This window comes from Lagopus muta, chromosome 5, assembly GCF_023343835.1.
Source record: "Lagopus muta isolate bLagMut1 chromosome 5, bLagMut1 primary, whole genome shotgun sequence".
In the NCBI taxonomy this organism is placed as follows: Eukaryota; Metazoa; Chordata; class Aves; order Galliformes; family Phasianidae; genus Lagopus; species Lagopus muta.
Window position 1 is genome coordinate 6,073,168 of NC_064437.1, and position 18,067 is coordinate 6,091,234.

At 51.3% G+C, this 18,067-nt stretch overlaps 2 protein-coding genes across 5 annotated transcripts in view; one reads left to right on the forward strand and one right to left on the reverse strand.

The window, feature by feature from the left end:
- Positions 1-1,833: 1,833 nt before the first annotated feature.
- Positions 1,834-11,138, reverse strand: CDKN2C (cyclin dependent kinase inhibitor 2C). Of its 4 annotated transcripts, XM_048943748.1 has the most exons (3): positions 7,485-7,707; positions 6,985-7,125; positions 1,835-3,619 (listed from the first exon to the last, which is right to left on the reverse strand). In XM_048943748.1, exons 2-3 carry the CDS (start codon positions 7,111-7,113, stop codon positions 3,245-3,247), a joined length of 504 nt encoding a protein of 167 aa, XP_048799705.1. In that variant the 5' UTR covers positions 7,114-7,125; positions 7,485-7,707; the 3' UTR covers positions 1,835-3,244. The 4 variants fall into 4 exon arrangements, with proteins under 4 accessions (XP_048799706.1, XP_048799705.1, XP_048799707.1 ...); XM_048943749.1 differs by lacking the exons at positions 6,985-7,125; positions 7,485-7,707 and adding an exon at positions 9,792-11,138 and having other exon boundaries at positions 1,834-3,619; XM_048943750.1 differs by lacking the exon at positions 6,985-7,125 and having other exon boundaries at positions 7,458-7,707.
- A 134-nt stretch (positions 11,139-11,272) lies between these two features.
- FAF1 (Fas associated factor 1) overlaps positions 11,273-18,067 on the forward strand; it is a 146,661-nt gene continuing 139,866 nt past the window's right edge. The window contains exon 1 of the mRNA XM_048943745.1: positions 11,273-11,512. Coding sequence (XP_048799702.1) covers positions 11,468-11,512 — 45 coding nt within the window. The 5' untranslated portion in view covers positions 11,273-11,467. The remainder of the gene's footprint in view (positions 11,513-18,067) is intronic.

An 18,067-nucleotide genomic window follows, 5' to 3' on the forward strand; every position in this document is an offset into this window, starting at 1 on the left:
GCTCCGGGAGAGGGATGGAAAAAAAAAAAAAAAAAAAAAAAAAAAAAAAAGAAGGGAAAAAAAAAAAAAAAAAAGGAAAGAAAAGAAAAAGGAAAAGTAACCCCGCGGTCGGGCTGCGGAGCGGGGCGTCCGGGCCGGGCCGGGCCCCTCGCGGCGGGGGGCCGGAGGGAAGCGGCGGTGGAGCCCGCGGAGGAAACTCGCGAAATAAAATCAGACTGTTAGTTAAGGCGCGTAAATTTAAAAATATTTGGACAGGAAGAGAAAGGGGAAAGGAACCGTAGAGACGAGCTAACGGTTTCGGAGCCGGGCGCTGCCCCCCCCCCTCCCCAGCCCGGCGGCCTCTGGGGCGGCCCCGCTCCGCCGCGCTCCCCGGGGGACGCCGCAGCGCTCCGCCGCCACCGACATTTTGAGAGCGGGCGGCGGCTCCCGGCGCTGCGCGGGGATTTCGGCTGCGCTGCCCGCGGCGGCCCGGAACCATCGCGCTGCCCGCGGCTGCCCGCTCGCTTCCCTGCTTTCTTTTTTATTTTTTTTTTCTTTATTTTTTTCTTTGTTTCTATTTTTTTTTTCTATTCCCTCCACCCCCGCCTCGCTCAGTGCCGCCGTCCCTCAGAATAAATGCAGATTTTTCCTCTCTTGGCTTTTTTTTTTTTTTTTTTTTTTTTTTTTCTGTTTGCTCTCCATGGCAATCACACTCCGCTAGGAAGTGGATATACCGTTGGACCGCTCCCCGGCCCCATCGAACCGTGGGGTGCACGGCTAGCAGAGGCACCCCTCTTTCTTTTAGAGGCTCCAAAGTGGCTCTTTTCTGCTGTTTTAACCCTTTCTTCACAAGAACACTGCAACGGCGTTTCCCACGAAGATAATTCCTCACCCCAGCACGGAACGACTCACTCATCCCTCCTCTCACCGCACAGAAACGCGCACAAAGCCTCACGGAACGCTGCCCTCCCGTTGCCCCCATTTGCTGTGCTGGGGCTCACCCCCAGCCCCCGTTCCCTCGGACCCAAGGGCCGTTCCCCACCGCATCCCTCCGGGATCTGCTCCTTTTCGGATGTATTTCAGCTTTCCCTCTCTCTGTAATTTAGAAGCAAAAGTCAATGAAACAGCTCAGCTCCGCATCCCGAAATAGAGGAGCGGGCTCCGTGCCCGGGGCAGCGTTTTTTTCCCCATCGCTCCGCACCGCACTCGCTGCGGTTATGATGTGCACGGCCCCGGCTGCGCTGCCCCTGGGCTGCTCCTGCCCGGGAGATGTTCTTTTCTGATGGTCTCTGTCTCAATAAAAGCTTTTTTTTAAAAAAAAATTTCGTTCCATCTGTGTGTTTGCATCCTCTGATGAATGTTATTGTTGACGTTGTCACCAACAGGATTTGTAAAATGGGACTTTCTGCCGCTGTCAGAGCGCGATGAGAGGGTCGTACAAGCCAATTCCAGGACCACGTCCGAGCTCAGAACCCTTTGGGGCAGAAGGATCCCCACTGAGGAGCACCGCAGCACACAGGGAAGCCCCCGCTCCGGTTCCCCGGAGAGTTTCCAACATCCATTCCCCTCCCCGGTGCCAAGGGCGGGGGAAGAGGTGTCAGTGTACCGTATCGCTGCCGAGAGATAGGCTTTGCGGATCGGGAGAGCCGCGCACCGCGCTCCGGGAGCATCCCGAGGGCACCGGGAGGGTGGGGCGGGGGTGCGGGCAGAGCGAGGACGGGGCGCCGCTGGGGCTGGGGGGGTCCTGGGCTGCGCAGGTAGGGGAGAGTAGAGGCGGTGAGCACGGCCCCGGGGCGCTGCCATCCCCTGCGGGAGTGGGGAAGGGTCCGCAGCCCTTCGGGAACAAATGTGCCAACAGAACCGCGCGAGGCATTGCGGTACACAGAGGTTTTTAATCAGAGAACGCAGAACACAGTGGTTGTGAGAGTACAGCGACGGGATGGACAGGTCCAGGCAATTACTGATACTGGAAAACAATGGTAACTCATTTTGCGGGACCGTGTATATGCGTTTTGTTTTGTTTTTAGAAAGAAAATGTAAAGCAAGGTACACCCCTTGTCTTTTTTGTGCTATTTTGTAGCCAGTCTTTCCTTTCACACTGATGTGAGCCCTTCCCATCCTGTGCCACCGACAGTCGGATCCGCAGCGCAGAGCACGCTGAGGTTCCCATCCGCCGCCCCTCCCGCTGCTCCCTGCGGCCCCGGCGGTTCGGCCGTAGGAACCTAACGGCTGTTCTGGAAGGAAAACAGTTCTGGAATTACACTGTTCGTCAGGTGAAGGCATTAAGACAACCTCACGGGTACCTAACGTGTTGCTTCCCAAATTCCATTGCATCCAAATACCTTTAAGATCCACCTATCATCCCTTTTTATTTTTTTCCCCCAGACAAAACAAAAGCGAGCATCGAAACGGCACTCAGCTCAGGCAGGGACGGGAGGAGCTGTAGTATTGCAGCCCCCTCACGCTCCTACCTCTGCCCATGGTTATCTGCTATTTTGAAACTGGAAAATAAAGTACTTTTCGGCGCGGGGTGCCCAACCGAGCTCTTGGAAACCTCTGACCAAAAAAAAAAAAAAAAAAAAAAAAAAAAAAAAGCCATTTATGTTGTTTCTGGTAACTAAACTCAAAGGCAGCTCGGTGAAAGTTTAAATACACAAAGTGGAAAAGTGTCATCTACATTTAGAAAGCGAGCGACCTACTCCTACGAGCTCCTGTTAGTGTCAAACTGAGGCAGCTGCCCGAAGCGGCTTTCCCGGGCCCGGTGACCCCCGGCCGGGCCGCTCCCGGTCCCCACTCGACCCCAACACGCGTCGGGCTGAGCCGGGGGGGGTGACGGGGCGCACGGGGAAGAGGGGGAAGAATCCCCGCGGGTTGTTTCCTTTCACCGGAGCGGAAAGGGAACATTAAGCGATGGATACGCAGTGTTTGGGTTAATGGCTGAGTAATGAGCGGGGATACATTGCAGAGCCTGGTGCTGGAAGCCCGGTGCGAGCAGCGGCGTAGGCACGGCGGGGTAAGGAGTGCCGTGAGCGGCAGCAACGTGCCGCCACCGTGCACTGAAATCATGTTCCTCAGCTAAAACCCCACCTCTACAACTTCTCGAACTCACGCTATCGACTATTCAAAAAATATAACAACAACAACAACCAAAAAAAAAAAAAAAATAGAAGTAAGGTTGAACCAAAAGTTATTAAAAAGGAGGGGGAAAAAAAAGAAAATAATAAAAGAATGAGGCTGGGAGCCGCAAGGTCCAAGGGGGTCCTGTTCAGTTGGCGTCGGCTGCGGGCGGAGGGCCGCCCTCCATCAGCCGCACCACGGCGCTGCGCCGGTACAGCCGGGCCAGGTCCAGCGCCGTGTCGCCGCGGCGGTTCTGGTGCGCCACGCGGCTCGGGGTGCGCCGCAGCAGGAACTCCACCACCCGCACGTGGCCCTCCTGAGCCGCCAGGTGCAGCGGCAGGTTGCCTTCCGCGTCCTCGATGTTCACGTCGGCGTGGAACTCCAGCAGGGTCTGCAAAGTGTCCAGGAAACCCGCTCTGGCTACGTCGTGAATGACGGCGAAGCCGGTACTGTCCTTCAGGTTGGGGTTCGCGCCGCTCATCAGCAGTCTGCGGGCGATCTCGGGGTTGCCGAGCTTCATCACCTGCGGGACGGAGTGAGACGTGAGCGCCCGAGGGGCTCCGCGCCGCCCCAGCCCTCAGCCCGCAGCTCCGAGCCCTACCGCGGGCGGAGGGGCCCCGCGCACGGCTACAAGCTTTCCTCACTGACCTCGGCAGCCATAGGGGAGTTTTAGTGGCTCGGTGGTGACGGCTTTGTCCCAGAAATTAACGCCTGCAGCGGGCGGGACTTCTCCCCGAGAAGTTCTCTCGGCTCCTCACCGCAGGGACGCGCAGCCCGGCCCGCTCTGCGCGCACCGAGACACCGCCGCACCACCGCTCAGTGCCGCTCACCGTCGGCCGTGGGTCTCCGAGGAACAGAGACTGCACCTCAGCGATAAAAAATGCGCGATGTGCTTCGATAAGCCCTCGGGTGTTTGCATTGTCTGCGCATTATCATAAAGCAAATATTTGTGCCGTGCCATAGTTCTGGCTGCTAAGAAAAATAAATGCTCCAAGAAATTGTTCTCCCCGGTGTTGGAGGCTCAAAATGTCACCTGGGAGGAAGTCAAAAGGAGTGTTGCAAGGTCCCACACATTTTCTTCTAAAACCAACAAATTACTCTATGGTTATGGATTCTATGATTATATTGGGATTCTATAATTTTACTATAAGCAAACCACGGCCACGTTCTGCTGTTACACACATCTCTATTTCAGAAACGATCGTTGGATTTTTCTGATCGTTCCTTTCAGGGGAAAAAAAAAATTAAAATGCCTCTTTAAATGTTCTCGATTGCATCACAAAATCATTAAAAATTAGAATGCAATTTTTTCTAATTCGGGACATAACAGCCTGCACCGATTTTCACCAAATTCCCCTTTTTTTTCTTGTTTTGATTTCTCAGAGCCTGTCCGGACTCCACACCCTGCACCCCTCGGGCAGCACTGCTCTGTTTTTGCCATCAGCCGCACTGTGAGTGTCAAATCCGAGCAAAATTCCCCCTGAGTTTCCTTACAACTGATGTGAAAACCTTGTGAAAAAAAATTATCAGCATAAATTAATGTTACAGTGCGTTAGATGCGAAATAATTGAGCAGAATTTACACAAAGCATCTGCCTCCGAAGTCTCCTAGTGAAAAAATATGCATTTGGCTTTTTAAGGCCATACAAAAAATATTAAAGTTCATCTAATGATTCTTCTAATTAATAAACCTCATTCCTTCCCCAGTGTGGTGCAGGGCAGAGTGGGTGCAGGGAGCAGAGGCTCGGGGAAGCACAGCTCTGAACACACTGCTCTTTCACTTCTGAGCAGGAGTGGGAGGGAAAATAGGAGCAATGCGAGCCCTCTTTTGTGTTGGGAAAATTATTGGGATGTCTTAGGGAGTATTTTTGGAGGGCTCGGGGTGCATTTTTTGTGGATTTAAAAAGTTTATTCGGTTGAAGTGGGAGTTAATAGGCTCGAGGAAGGCAGGCTCGGGGAGTGAGGCTGCATTGCCACATACGGGGGGGAGAAAATGCTAACAGAGGGGATGGAGCCGGGGGGGGGGGGTGCACAGCTCCGTTCTGCCCGGCTCCCCTAAGGAGAGGCAACAGCCCGTAGCTGTGGCAGGGAGGATCGGGGCAGGACGGGCAGTGAGGCCTGCAGAAAGCACCTCGTCTGAAACAAAAAGCAGAGAGGAAGAGGAGCCGAGCAGCTGCTGAATTAAACAGAAATTCAGGGGCACACATATATATCCACAAATATTAATATTTAGGCAACCTCTCCGTTTTTATTGAGAGGTTATTGAGAGAATATTGAGAAATTATTGAGCGATTATTGAGAGACTGTCTAGATTTGGGAAGCTGCATTGACAGAGCTGTTCCGAGGGCAGCCACGCACCCGCAGCCCACCTCGGGCACAGAAAGCAGCGGCCGGCCCCTCCTGCTGTGCCCCGGCTGTGCCCCTCTGCTCCATGAGGACCGAGGGTCGCGGCGCAGAGCGGGGCCGGGCAGCGGCTGCTGCGCCCCTGTGCCAAGCGGCCCCACGGAGGGCACGGGCAGCTCTCAGCAAATACATCGCCTCTCTGCAAATCGGCTTCCAGCCCTTGTCCCGAGGATGAAGCCCCGAGCTGCAAGTTTCTTTCTCCCTGACAAAGTTTTTGCTCTAAGCGTCCTGTTTCCAGCCTTTCGCTCTCTTAAAAGTTGCCCCGAGTGCCCGCACGGTCACCCGGCGCCCGATTTGGGTGAAAACAGCCTCCAAAAAATCGTACAGCCCTGGGGCTCCGCTCGTGTGCCCCCCCAGAGCCACCCCCGCTTGTCAGCGAGAGGTGCTCATTTTCGAAATGCAACATGTCGATGTCAAGTCAGGGAAGAAAAAAAAAAAAAAAAGAAAGAAAAAAAAAGCTGTAAATATCTCGAGTTCATCCGCAAGCACTCTGCTTTTTACAAAGTACATTTCAGAAATGATTCTCGTGGTTTCGAGGAGGGGGGAGAAGAGTTAACAAACGATTTTTCTAACGTGTGAAATTAATAAGCCCCGGAGCTCTGCTTCCACGTCCCTCTGTTTCACCTTCGGCACTAATAACCACACACTTTCTCCTCATCTATAAACCGTTCCTTTCGCTATCCCGTACGGATTCGACCCTCCTCGCCATCATTATCTGATATTATAAAAAGCAAAATCTTTCGTCAGCTGCAACAGTTCGCAGTTGGATGAGCTCCAAATGCTGCCTGTGCGGCTCCACGCTGAAAAACGAGGACACGGCACCCCACGGACGGTCAGAAACGAAAGAGCCGAACCCCCGCCCCGCCACCGAGCCGATAAAGGGCAATTTTCAGCTCTAATGATGAATGGAGCGCCGGTGGCGGGGCTCGGGGTGCCGCTCCGCGGCTCTGAGCGCGCATCGAAGGTGCTCGGTGCTGTACAGCCTCCGAACGAGAAAGGTCATTCGGCACAAACAGCGCATAAAGGAAAAGTACCATCGCGGCAGAGCCCAGCACCCGGACAAGGCACATTTTAAGAGGGAAAGTTGGGGGGAGGGGGGGGGGAAGAGAACCGAGAAGTGCAGCTCCAAACCATAGCACATCGGTGTTTACAGACCTGCCCTGAGCCCTGCTCACCTACGGTGATTTCTTTTCGTCTCCTCTATTTCATTCTCTGCCTCCTCCCCTCCGAGTTCCCAAATCGCACCCAACTCTCAGCCCGTCCGCCACCGAGGGTGACCCCCGGCTGAACCACTGCTTCTGAGCACTTTTATTTCAAGTACGTCATTTTAGGGAGCTGGAGCCACTAAAGTTATAAAATATGGCATCCAACTCGTTGAAAAAGCCCTCGCATTTCTGCACCAGCCTGCTCAAAGCGTTGTCTTTTTGGCAACCCGGGTCACGTAGGTAGCAGTGATGAAATATTTTCTCCCTCTCTGGATACCAACCTGCAGCGCAGTCCTCCCAAATCCATTTTGTGCATTGACGTTTACATTCTTTTGCAACAAATTAGTGAGTTGCACTAGGTCCCCCTTGGCAGCCGCGGACGCCAGCTCGTTCCCAGAAGGCTCGGCCATTCTTTAGGGTGACTGACGATCAGAAAAAGATGAGATTTTTTTTTAACCAGGCATGGCATCGGAGACTGACAGAAGGATTGGGATGGTTAATCTTCTGGAGTAGACCTTGTAGTAAATACTCGTAAAGAAACTCCTTGCCAAGAGCCCGCCCCTAACTCACACGTGATTATTCAGCAAAACTGTAGCTCCGCTTGAAAGAAGATTTCTTTGCTTCCACATAGAGAGGAACTCATATTAAAGCCTTTGGCCGGTTGCGAGGGGAAATATATTAAGAGCTATGCGATATACGATATATGTTACACGTAACATATATACACGTACGTACACCGGAGACTCACTCAAACCTGAGATCCTGGAAGAGGACAACCCACCCTGCTCACAGTCGGCATCTGAGCCTCAGCAGCCGCAGCTCCGAGGCAAAGTCTTCACTTTGGGGGTCCGCCCGCCGCATGCCCCACTCCGGGCCGGGCAGAAGGCGCGGGGCGAGACGCACCCGGATCTCGCTGCCTCCCTCGGCGCTCTCTCTGCCAGCGGCGGCCTCACTCCCTCGGCCTCTCCGCGGCTCCGCGATCCGGGCCGGCGGGGGCCGCCCTGGGCGGCGGCGGCCGCGGGGCATCCAGCGGGGCGGCGGGGCGGCGGGCGGCGGCCCGGCGGGGCGGGCTCGTGCCGTATCCGCGGGGAGCCGAGGCCCCGCCGCTCTCGGTGCCGCCGCCGCCGTCCGGGCCGGGGTCGGAGGAGCCGCGGGTGCAGCGCCCGGCCCGGGGTGCCGCCGCCGATGACAGCCGCGCTGCGCTGCGCCGCGCTGCTCCGTCCGCTCCGCAGAACGCTGCACTTGCCGCTCCACAGAGCGCTGCCTCCTCCCGCGGCTCCGCGCTCTCCCTTTTTTTAAGCGCAAACAATCGCTACTTCTGTTTCCTACGGACACGAAGCCGGTTTCTCTCTCTCCCTCTCTCTCCCTTCCAACCCCCCCCACTCCTTTTTTTTTTTTTTTTTTTTTTTTTTTTTTTTTTTTAACCTCATCAGCTTTTTTTGAAAAGAAAAAAAATTTGAGCGCTTTTTGAGTTGAAACACCCGCCCACATTTTAACGGCAGAGATTTAAGGAGGCGCGGCGGAGTTGCGGCTCGGCCGGCAGGAAGGCCTGCAGCGCCCGCCCCGCCCCTACGGCCCCGCCGCTCCCCGCGGCCATCGCGCGGCCGGGACAGGGGGAGGGAAAAGGGAAAGGGAAAAGGAAAAATAAAAAGAAGGCGTTTATCGGCCGTTTGAGTTCTGTGGACGCCGTGCCCCGCGGCTGCAGGCACCTGCCCGGGGAGCGACCCGGGGCCAGGGAGAAGCCGTCCCGGCGCTGCGGGAGGCGGCGCACAGCGTCGGCTTTTCGACTTTCCGCCGCTCGCGATGGATTCGCAAGTACCATTTTGGGGGGGAACGGGCGCCGAGAAGACGCGAGGGATTCCCTCTTCCCGCAAAAGGGCCGCGGAGCAGCGGCGGCGCAGCGTGGAGATGGCAGCGCCCTTCTGACAGCGGCGCTCCGTGCCCTACGCTGCTCTCGTTGCTTTACGTTTCAGGAAGCATGGGGAGGCTGAATTCCGCCCAAAAGAGCCCCGCGGGAGGTAAGGAGCAACGCCGCGGCTCCCTGTGGCGGGGTCCGTCAGCACCCCGCCCGCCTCTTCTCACCGCGGAGACGTTGGCTAGAACGGCCCCGCGCGGGAGGCGGCCCGGAGGCGATCTGCACCGGGGAGCTGCCGGGCGCACCGCGGCACCCCGGCAGGGACGGCCGGCGCCTCCGATAGGAGACACGGTCGGCCCCGAGGTGATGGGAGGGCGCGCGGCGATCGCTGCCTCTCTCTTACAGCCCGGCTGCGCGGCTTTTCTGCTGGGATCCCCCAACCGCCCCTCGTTCGTGAGTGCAGAAAGGCGAACGGTAGTGAGGTGAGCACGCTTGAAGCAGGAAAACGCCGTGCTCCGGCTATCGGATGTCCACAGCCACGAAACGAGGGGAAAAGAAAACGTATTTAAGGGCCTTGCTATGACAGTTCTCTGTCAGAAGCAACAGTGCAGGCAACATTGTTAACAGAAGTATGAATTGTAATTTCCCTCAGAGATAACTCTAGAGATACGTGGCTATATAAATACGACACCTGTATATTCAAGTCCAGTTGCTTTTCTGCATGAAAATGAAATAACATGCAGCTCTTCGGATTTGGTGTCAGGCGACTTCAATAAGACCAATTTCGTGACTGATCAGTGCCCCAGATCCCCGGGTTTGGTGCTGTTCGCTGTGCAGATGTACTGCAGAACAGGACTCGGGGCCTTGCAGCAGCCCCCCACTACTTGTTTTTACAGCTACAAAGCAAGCCCCTGTGTTCTGTTAATCACATAACACAGCAAAAATAATGAAGTACGGCAGGGATGCTGCAGGCCTCCTGCGAGTGACACTGCCCGGTCAAAACAAGCGGGCAGACATCCATCCAACAATCTTCCCAGAAAGAAGTGTCCCCATCGCAATCATTTCCTTTCGGCGGTGGTAACGATACCGTCAAATAGAGGGAATTGCCCCGATGGGCAGCAAAACCCCCTCCGGAGGGCTGCAGGGACAGAACCGGCCGTGTTCTGCGGCGCTGTCCGAGGGCATCTCGGAGTGTGGAGCTGCGAGAACGGAAAGCTTCGCTGTGAATCTCACCTGAGCTTCCCCAGCCGGGGCACGTCGGGCCGCTCGCCTCTCCTTCACATTCTGGATCAAATCCTTCCCGTCTTGATCCAGAGAAGATATCATTATTTAAAATAATCCTGTGATAGACGTGAACACGGCGTAACTTATCTTGACAGCACACCTAGAACACAAATCGGTGCCAGGAATGAACTGGCTCCGGTCCAGTTTCCAAACCTCGCCTTTCAGCCCTCGTTACAGTTACTCTCTAGTAATGCGGGGGTGGATTTGTTTGTAGCTCAGCCCGGTCTGCCACGGGCACCTCACCACTCCCGGTACCGACGGCAGCGCCGTGAGGGCAGCGCTGGTCGAACGGCTGTGAGCCGTAAGAACAGTAAGAAACCTCTCGGGAAGCCTCGCCAGCTTAAACTAAAGCAGGTAAAATGTAACATCTAACTTTTCTCGGGGCCAGCTTTTCTGACCCCCTGCCTTTCCATCCCGAGTGGTGTTTTAGCACGGCTTGCATCCACCTCGAAACTCTGCGTAGTTTTGCAGCCACCGAGGAGCACCGGACGCGTCCCGAAGGCGCCCAGTGGCGCTCCCGGGGCGGCTCGCAGCCCTGCCATCCCGCTGCGCCGGTTCCCTCGCTCTCCCCCCACAGAGACGGGACCCACGGCCGCTCTCCTTCCCCGCTCTTCGCTCTGCTATTTGCCATAGAGCAGAATATGAAAACTCGTCAGGCAGCGGCTCCCGCCGACGCGAATAGAAAAACAATAAAGGATTCTCTTTCCTAGAGCTGGGGAAGGAGCTCGGTTCCGAGATGGCGTGACGGAGCTCCACGGGCCGTCACCGCGAGCAGGGCGCTCGGCCCGCCCGTGACCCGAGAGACGGCGGGCACCTCGCGCCGGCCGCAGCGATCGCTGAGCGCAGCGTAGCGTTCGTGCTTGACGCGGGGCTGTGAGGGCACCGGGCTGTGAGGGCAGACGGAAAAACCGGGATTCGGCCGCGCTACGCCGCGCAGCCGCCTCTCGCGGCGCCGGGGCGAGCGCGGGCTGCCGGCGACGCCGTTGGATGCCCGCCGTTATTTCTCGTTAGGCCGCTCCCCGGGCCGCGGGGCCGCCCTCAGCCGGCCTCGGGGCGGGGGGCGGCCCTGAGGAGACGGCTCCCCCCAGGAGCCCCGCGGCGAGGCGGGGCGCCCCTCAGGCCGGGCCTAGGCTCGGGGCGGGGCGGCCTTACGCTCTCTCAGGCGCGCTGGGCGGGAAGGAGGCGCGAGCGCGGCGCGCGCTCCCTCTTTCAGCGGGAACGCGCGGTCAGCGCCGGAAAGGCACCGCCTCCCCCGCTCCCTCCTCCTCCGCTCCGCGAGCGCTTGACAGGAGCCGGTCACGTGGCGGCCGCAAAGCGCCTCTTTGCGACCTCGATGACAGGCAAAATGTGCGACAGGCGCCGTGCGGGCGGGGAGGGAGCGGCGCTGCCTCCTCCTTCTCCTCTTCCCCGGGCCGGCCGCTGAGCTAGGCAGCGCTGCTCGGCCCCGGCTCCCGCCCGCCCCGCCGCCTCCCGGCCTTCCTCCTCCTCCTCCTCCTCCTCCTCCTCCTCCTCCTCCTGCTCTTCTCCGTCCGGGCCCGGCCCGCCGCCTCCATGAGCCCGTAGCTCCCGCCGGCACAGCTCTCGCTGCGCGGGGCAGAGCGGAGCCGGGGCCGCCGCCGGCCGCCATGGCGTCCAACATGGACAGAGAGATGATCCTGGCCGACTTCCAGGTAAACGGCGGCCCGCGGGGCCGGGGGCTCTCTCCGCTTTCTCTGTCCGCCCGTTTCGGTGCCTCCGGGGCTCTGTGGGAGGATCGCGATCCGCTCCTCCGTTCCTTTATTTCCCCGTCACAACACGTGCCCCGGGCTCTCGGGCCGCGCCGATGCGACGTCCCCCTGAACTCGGGGAGCTCCGCGTCTCGTCCCGAAAGCTCTCAGCTCCGCCTCGCTCCCCCAGCCCGCGCAGGGCAGGCGGTGCGGGGCGGTTCGGGCGGAGGCCGTGCCCGACGATGGGTGCCGGCCCGGCTGTGCCCTCCTCGCGGCGGCGCCGGCTCCGCGTGTTGTAATGACGGAAGGACTCTCCCCTCCCCGTTCCGTACCACAGCGTGTCTGTGTAGAAAGAATATGCCCTCGCTGCTTGTTGCCTCTCCTCCTGCCTGCGAAAAGAGGTGACGTTTGACTTCGACCTCTTACTCTGAAGCGCGGTGGTCAGCATTTATTGCGGGGCCTGCTCAATCTCTTCTGTGTACTGCTTCCTCATGCTGCTTGTTTGCCTTATTCCTACTTCCAGGAACGAGTAAACAAACAGGTGGGTGATGCTGGTTGTAATGGTGGGCAAAGCCTGCGAAGAGCAGCTTGTAGGGATATCAGATCGTGTTTGAATATCTCCTTAATATTTGCTTTTCAATTAACCTTCTTTTTTAAGCTTTGTCCTCTTACAGTGCCTGATTTTTGACTGGATGTACTCTTGGATTGAGTTGTAAACCTGGTCGGTGAATGTACTATGTCTTAAAAGAGCCTCTTTCTCAGCTGTCAGCTGTAAAGTTCACATATTCCATTAAAAAAAAAAATGGGAGGGAAAAACTCCTCCCTTCCCTCCCTGTGTGTTTAACAAGAACGTTTCCTTGGAATTAGAGGTGATGTGACCATATTGTACGTTACATAATTCCTCTTTTGCAAAACTTATCTGATCTCTTCTTGATGTAACATGCAGAGTTCCCAGTCGATAACAAAGAAACATTTTCACTTGTATGTGAATATGTTGCACCCATTTTTATCTGAACATTTAGTGAATGTTTTTATAATCATTTGATTCGCTGCTTTTGGAGTTACTTCTGTGTACGTAAGGAGTAATGTCTCAATTTTAACATCACATAAAAGGAGACTAGGGCTCCAATTCTGCATCAGTACTGATGGAGACAGACGTTATGGAGTCCCCCACGTTACTAGCTAAAAAAGCTTTACATTCCACATGAAAGGCAATTATTCAGTTAGCCACAGGTAGATCTAATAAGGCAGGCTTTTTTTTTCTCTGTCTACTTTCCACACCTTTAGTGGCAATGCTATTTTTTAGTTCTGCAGTAGTTTTCTGCTTGGGTTTTGAAACCAGCTACAAAAAGTGTAAGAGCAACTGCATTATTTGTTACTGCAAAGACAAGTAAGTATTGTTGCAAACTTGCAGAGCAGCGGTGGAGCTGCAGGAATGGGCTGTATAGAATGAAGGTGATGTAGTTTGCACCCGGGAAATAATTTACTGCGTAATAATGCTTCTTTAAAAGAACAGAATAAGGAAGCTTCCATTTTATGTACTTGTTTATTTCTGTTATTGTCTTTGTTACTTTTTTTTTTAGTAATTCTCAAACTTTCATCTGATTCTGAGACACTGAACTGTCACTTGTTGGACAGTGCTAATCATTTTTAGGCCTCATGTCTTTTAGCTGTCAAAAATAGTGGACGATTTTGAGTATTTTAAGTGTGCAATGGGATTTGCAACTCATTAACTAAGATTTTAAAATGTAAAGTAAAACATTATGTACAAAGCAATCTTTCACGGTTTCGTCTTTTATTTATCTGATTTTTTTTTTGATCAATAAACGTATTTCTCAGAGTTGTTTTGCTGTCTTTTATGTTTCTGTTGGATATCTTGCTGAAGAATGGTGTACACCATGGGAATTTTAAGAGCCATTCTTAATAGTTGAGCTAATTTTGTCGAGTGAAACTGGGAGGGAAACTTCATCAACACTTCACACTGAGCTTTCCCAAGTTTCTTTTAAGAAGAATAGAGCATTGGTCTTGGAACTTTTACAACTTGAAAAGGTTTTCCATCTTCCCCCTTATTTATTTTTTCATTTATTATTAGGTAAGTCATAATCGTGCTAATGTGTGATGCTTTTGGCAGCATTTATGGGCTTATTTTGTATCTCTCAAAATCATTAGGGATTTTGCCATTAGTTTAAACTAGAGTAGGATCTTATATTGCATTTTTTTTTTTTTTCCCTTTCTAACAAGGAGAAGAAATACTTGAAGTTATTATAGTATACTCATATGTAAGTACATGCATTGGATAATTTTATAAAAGACTAACTGCAAGATAAAGCTATCTACCAGATACAGTTCTTAACATGTCTCAAAGCAATTGAAGGCTGTTCTGTGTGATTTTGTTTTCTTTCCTCCTGCTGTTTTTTAACAAGGTGACTTTATGCTACCTGTAGAGTACTAAGTGTGTATATGTAGGTAGGTTATGTAAGCAACCCATTTGGCTTTTCCCCCTTAGATCCTCCCTTAGGAAAGCTTCTACCAAAGCCTGGTTTAGTGCACCATTGGTCTGTTTTCAGTGGAAGGATATGAAGGGAGGATATGTGGGAGTTAAACCCACAAACAAGTTTTAGCTCTCTTCCTAAATGCAGTTCAGAATTTCTCCACAAAGTGTCATTGGCATATAGAAAAAATTCCACGGGAGAAAAAACCCAAACCCAGCAAATTCTTTGAAAAGGTAACTGCATGTGAATTGGTAAAAGTGATGCAGCAACATAGGTCAGGTTCTGTTACAAATATGGGAAAATAATTTCTACTGCTTTTTTGTTGTCATTTTTCTATTTGTTGTGTTTAACCAGGGGCAGGTAGTCAGTCCCCAGGTAGTCACTTGGTTGTAGTCACTCGAGTCATGTTAATGACCTGAGGAGGTAGGGCTTTGAAGAGAGTTGCTCTCCCAGTGTATTAGTTCACTTTTCACTGTAAAGAACAAACAAATAGCAACTTCAATTGCAGTTGTGAACTTAATCACGACTGCTATTTGTGCTGACCTTAATTAGATTAGTGTAGTTAAACTGTTCAGGAATGAAAAACAGTCTTTGGGTATTGGTGGAAGGGTCAGATAGGGACATTTATGTACACTGGTACCTTAGGATGGGTGCTGAAGTTTTTGTCAGTGTAAATCATGTAACTCATAGGACCACTTTTGTCAGTCAATGTGGTTGTCCTCACAGTAATTCCTAAGCGTGAAGTGGGCCGGAGGGTTGGAGCACAGTGGGAGTTGCCAGCTCTTTGGGTGTCCATCTGTTACAAGAATATCCAGCACGTAAAACTTCCGTAGGAAATTTTTCATGGAATTCACACTTCTCACTGACCAAATAAATTAGTTCAAGGTTTGATCTGGGTGGGAAGACTTTGGAGTGGAATAGTAAGACCCAAAAATCCTTGCTTTCCTTGAAACAGCGGGTATCTAATAGTTTGTTTTCTCTGTGAAACAGTCATGTGGTGTTTTTTCTTTTCAAAATTAACTTAAAAAGAAAAGTGCTGGGCAGTGGAGTGCTTTGGTATGGTTCACATACTCGTGTATGAAACATACTTATTTTCCTTCTGAGCTTCCCCTTTGCATCGGTCTTTTTCTCAAAAAAAAAAAAAAAAAAAAAAAAAAGATTTGTGGGAGGAGCAAAAAGTGGTTGGGAAGATAGAATATAATTGTCAGAAAGGTGAGAAAGCATGCTAGATAATCCATGTTTTAAGTTAGAGGATTGATGGTTATGTTGGTACCTCAGCCTTGGAGTCTTTATTTTGAAGGTTTAACCATAATTCAAGCTACTCTTTTCATTCTGGAATGGTAAAACTAAAGAAACTGCAGAGTCACCTTCACATGGAAGTTAACTTGTGGTGCTGCTAAATATCTGACAAAGATAGTGGTTTGGTTTTTTTGTTTTTGTGACTGTGGGAAACATCAGTTTGCTTCAGCCCTGTTTAAGCTTATCTCTGTTACGCAGTTTTCACTTTGTAACAGTCAATGTGCAGAATTTGTGTGCGTTACTTTTTCTTTGCTGCTGGAGCTTTGCTTTCTTCTGCATCTATTGTTGTGTTGCCTTAAGTCAGCATTTGTTACCTTTTAGTTAATGCCAGTCTGAAAAGTTGATGGGTGAAAAAGGTAGGCAGATTCAAGAACAGCTTCAAGTTAGTGCACGTGGTTCTTATGCTGCACTGTGAACTTATGCTGGGGGCTGGAAAGAGCATCCCATGTGGTGTTAGTAAGAGGAGTTTATCCACCAGGGGGTTTTGAGCCTATAGTAAAGTTAACGTTCATATAATTGATTTCTGAACGAAAAGATGTTCTTCACATTTGGTCATGAAGATGTTGGAGCAGAAAGGACTGTTGTTGATTTCTGCAAAGGCTTTCTGTGACGTGTTTGGCAATTCATTTAGAACACAGCCCGCAGTGCAAGATAAATGCTGAAGAGACATCCAGTCAAAGGCTAAATCTTTGGAAAGTGTTCTCAGACTTATTCTTAAAGTTCTTGGAGGCCTGTGCTTTCATCAGGAGGGCTACCATGGCACCTGAATGTCTGTGTTCAGATCTGTCTGAGTTTAAAAGCTCATAGTCTTGCTTACACCACAGCCAACAGGATTCATTCATTTGTGTGACAGCTGAAGAGCTTTAGCAGCAGGCATTCCCAGAGCTGAACTGAGCTCTGCAACTCCCCACAGCTGGGAGGAAATGCAGTCCTGTGAAGGTTAGAAATCAAGGTTTGGGAGAGGCAGGTTTGTTTCCTCTTTCCCTCCTATTGAGTGTCTTCAGGTAACAGTGGTTTTGTCATGTCTTTTAATTTTGTGCATTACACAGTCAGTAGCAGCACTACAACTGGTAGTTGGACCTCTTGGTTTGCAATGCATTTGGTTTTGTTTGCTGTGAGTGGCCTTAGGGGTCAAGACGTGATGGAAGTATACTGCATGCTTAGTGTATGTCAGTTTGGTTACTTTGTCATTGGCTGCTGCCAAGGCTGTTGCTCATATTTATTTGTTCTTTATGTGCTTTTGAAGAACCAACAGTTGAATTTCTTTAGATACTCCTAGATTCACTTGCAACACCGGAGCTCATACGCACCAGGGCACAGCTGGTTTGACTTCCTCATCTCCTCTCTGGCCTTTAAACAGGAGATGAAGTGGATTGCAGAGTTGCAAAACGGGAAATTCACGTAAGAATGTTGTTCATTTTATAACATGATAACTTGGATATTTTCACTGATAGCTCTTCATGGAGAAGCCTGCTATGCTCTTACATAAGGACAGATATTTAATTAGAAATACAGTCTGACATTTATGGAAAGAAGATACTGTGATATGTGTACATTACAGCCTAGCTGTAAGAATCTAAATAACTTACTTCTGGAGCACCGATTCATTTTTAGGAAGAGGTTTATGCAGTTCTTTTCATTCAATTACCTTGGAAGGAGTCTTCTCATCATAGTAATCACATCACTTTTTCCATTGGCCCATTCGTATCGGTATTTGTGTTTGTAGGTCACTGAAACTGACTGAGAGGTGATAGATGTTTTTCAAACGCTAAGACAACTAGTAGCTATAATCTCTGAGTTATTGTGTCTGTCATAGAGGCTAGGAATGCGTTTTCATTGTAAGAAAAGAGGACATTTGTTTGGCAAATAAAAAGTAAAATGTGCGACTAACGTTTCTTTGTGCACAAGTATCATTTACAGTAAATGAATTTACTGAGTTGATATTTTTGACTGGAGGGAGGTGTAGAAAAGAAGAGGGTGAAGGTGTGAGTTGCTGCAGTTCCTGAGGAGCTCTGGGAATTTCCAATCTTAAAAGAATCTCAGTGCAGAAAGTCTGAGATGTTCCCCTCTCTATTTGGGCAGTTGTCATAGTTCATTTACCATTGCATGCCTTGTTTTCTTGCTTTTCCTACTGTGAACAGGAGTTAATGGCTTATTAAAGAAACTACGTAGCTTTTTTGGGGGATAGAATTTATATTTTTGTGGTGAGCAGATATGTTTGTGCATTGCACAGTCAGTAGCAACAGCATTGGAACTGGTAGTTGGGCCTCTTGGTTTGCAATGCAGTTGCCTTTGTTTGCTGTAAGTGGCCTTAAGGGTAAGGGATGAAAGCATACTGCATGCTTAGTGCGTTTTGGTGGGGCAGCCATTAGATGAGTCCTTCCTTTTAACTGCTGTGGAAACCTAGAAGAAGCCTAGGTAAACACCTAGCATTTGAGTTGTCCCTCAGCATTTGGATGAAAGGAAATTATGTGCTTGGTGGCTTGAGTGATACCTGCTAATTAAGCCCATTTTTTAGAATTTACTAGATAATATGCAATTGTTAAAAACAAGTTGAAGAGAAAACCAAAGTCCTGATGTATGCGTTAGATGTTATTTGGTCTATCAAATCAGTCCTGTGGTGATCCTCTGAGTTTAACTGGCTGAGCAGGTCTTTGTTCTGTGGAAGTAGTTATGCTTTCAGAAGGTACTTCGATAAAGCTGAAGTTTTAAGACTCTTTGAAACCAG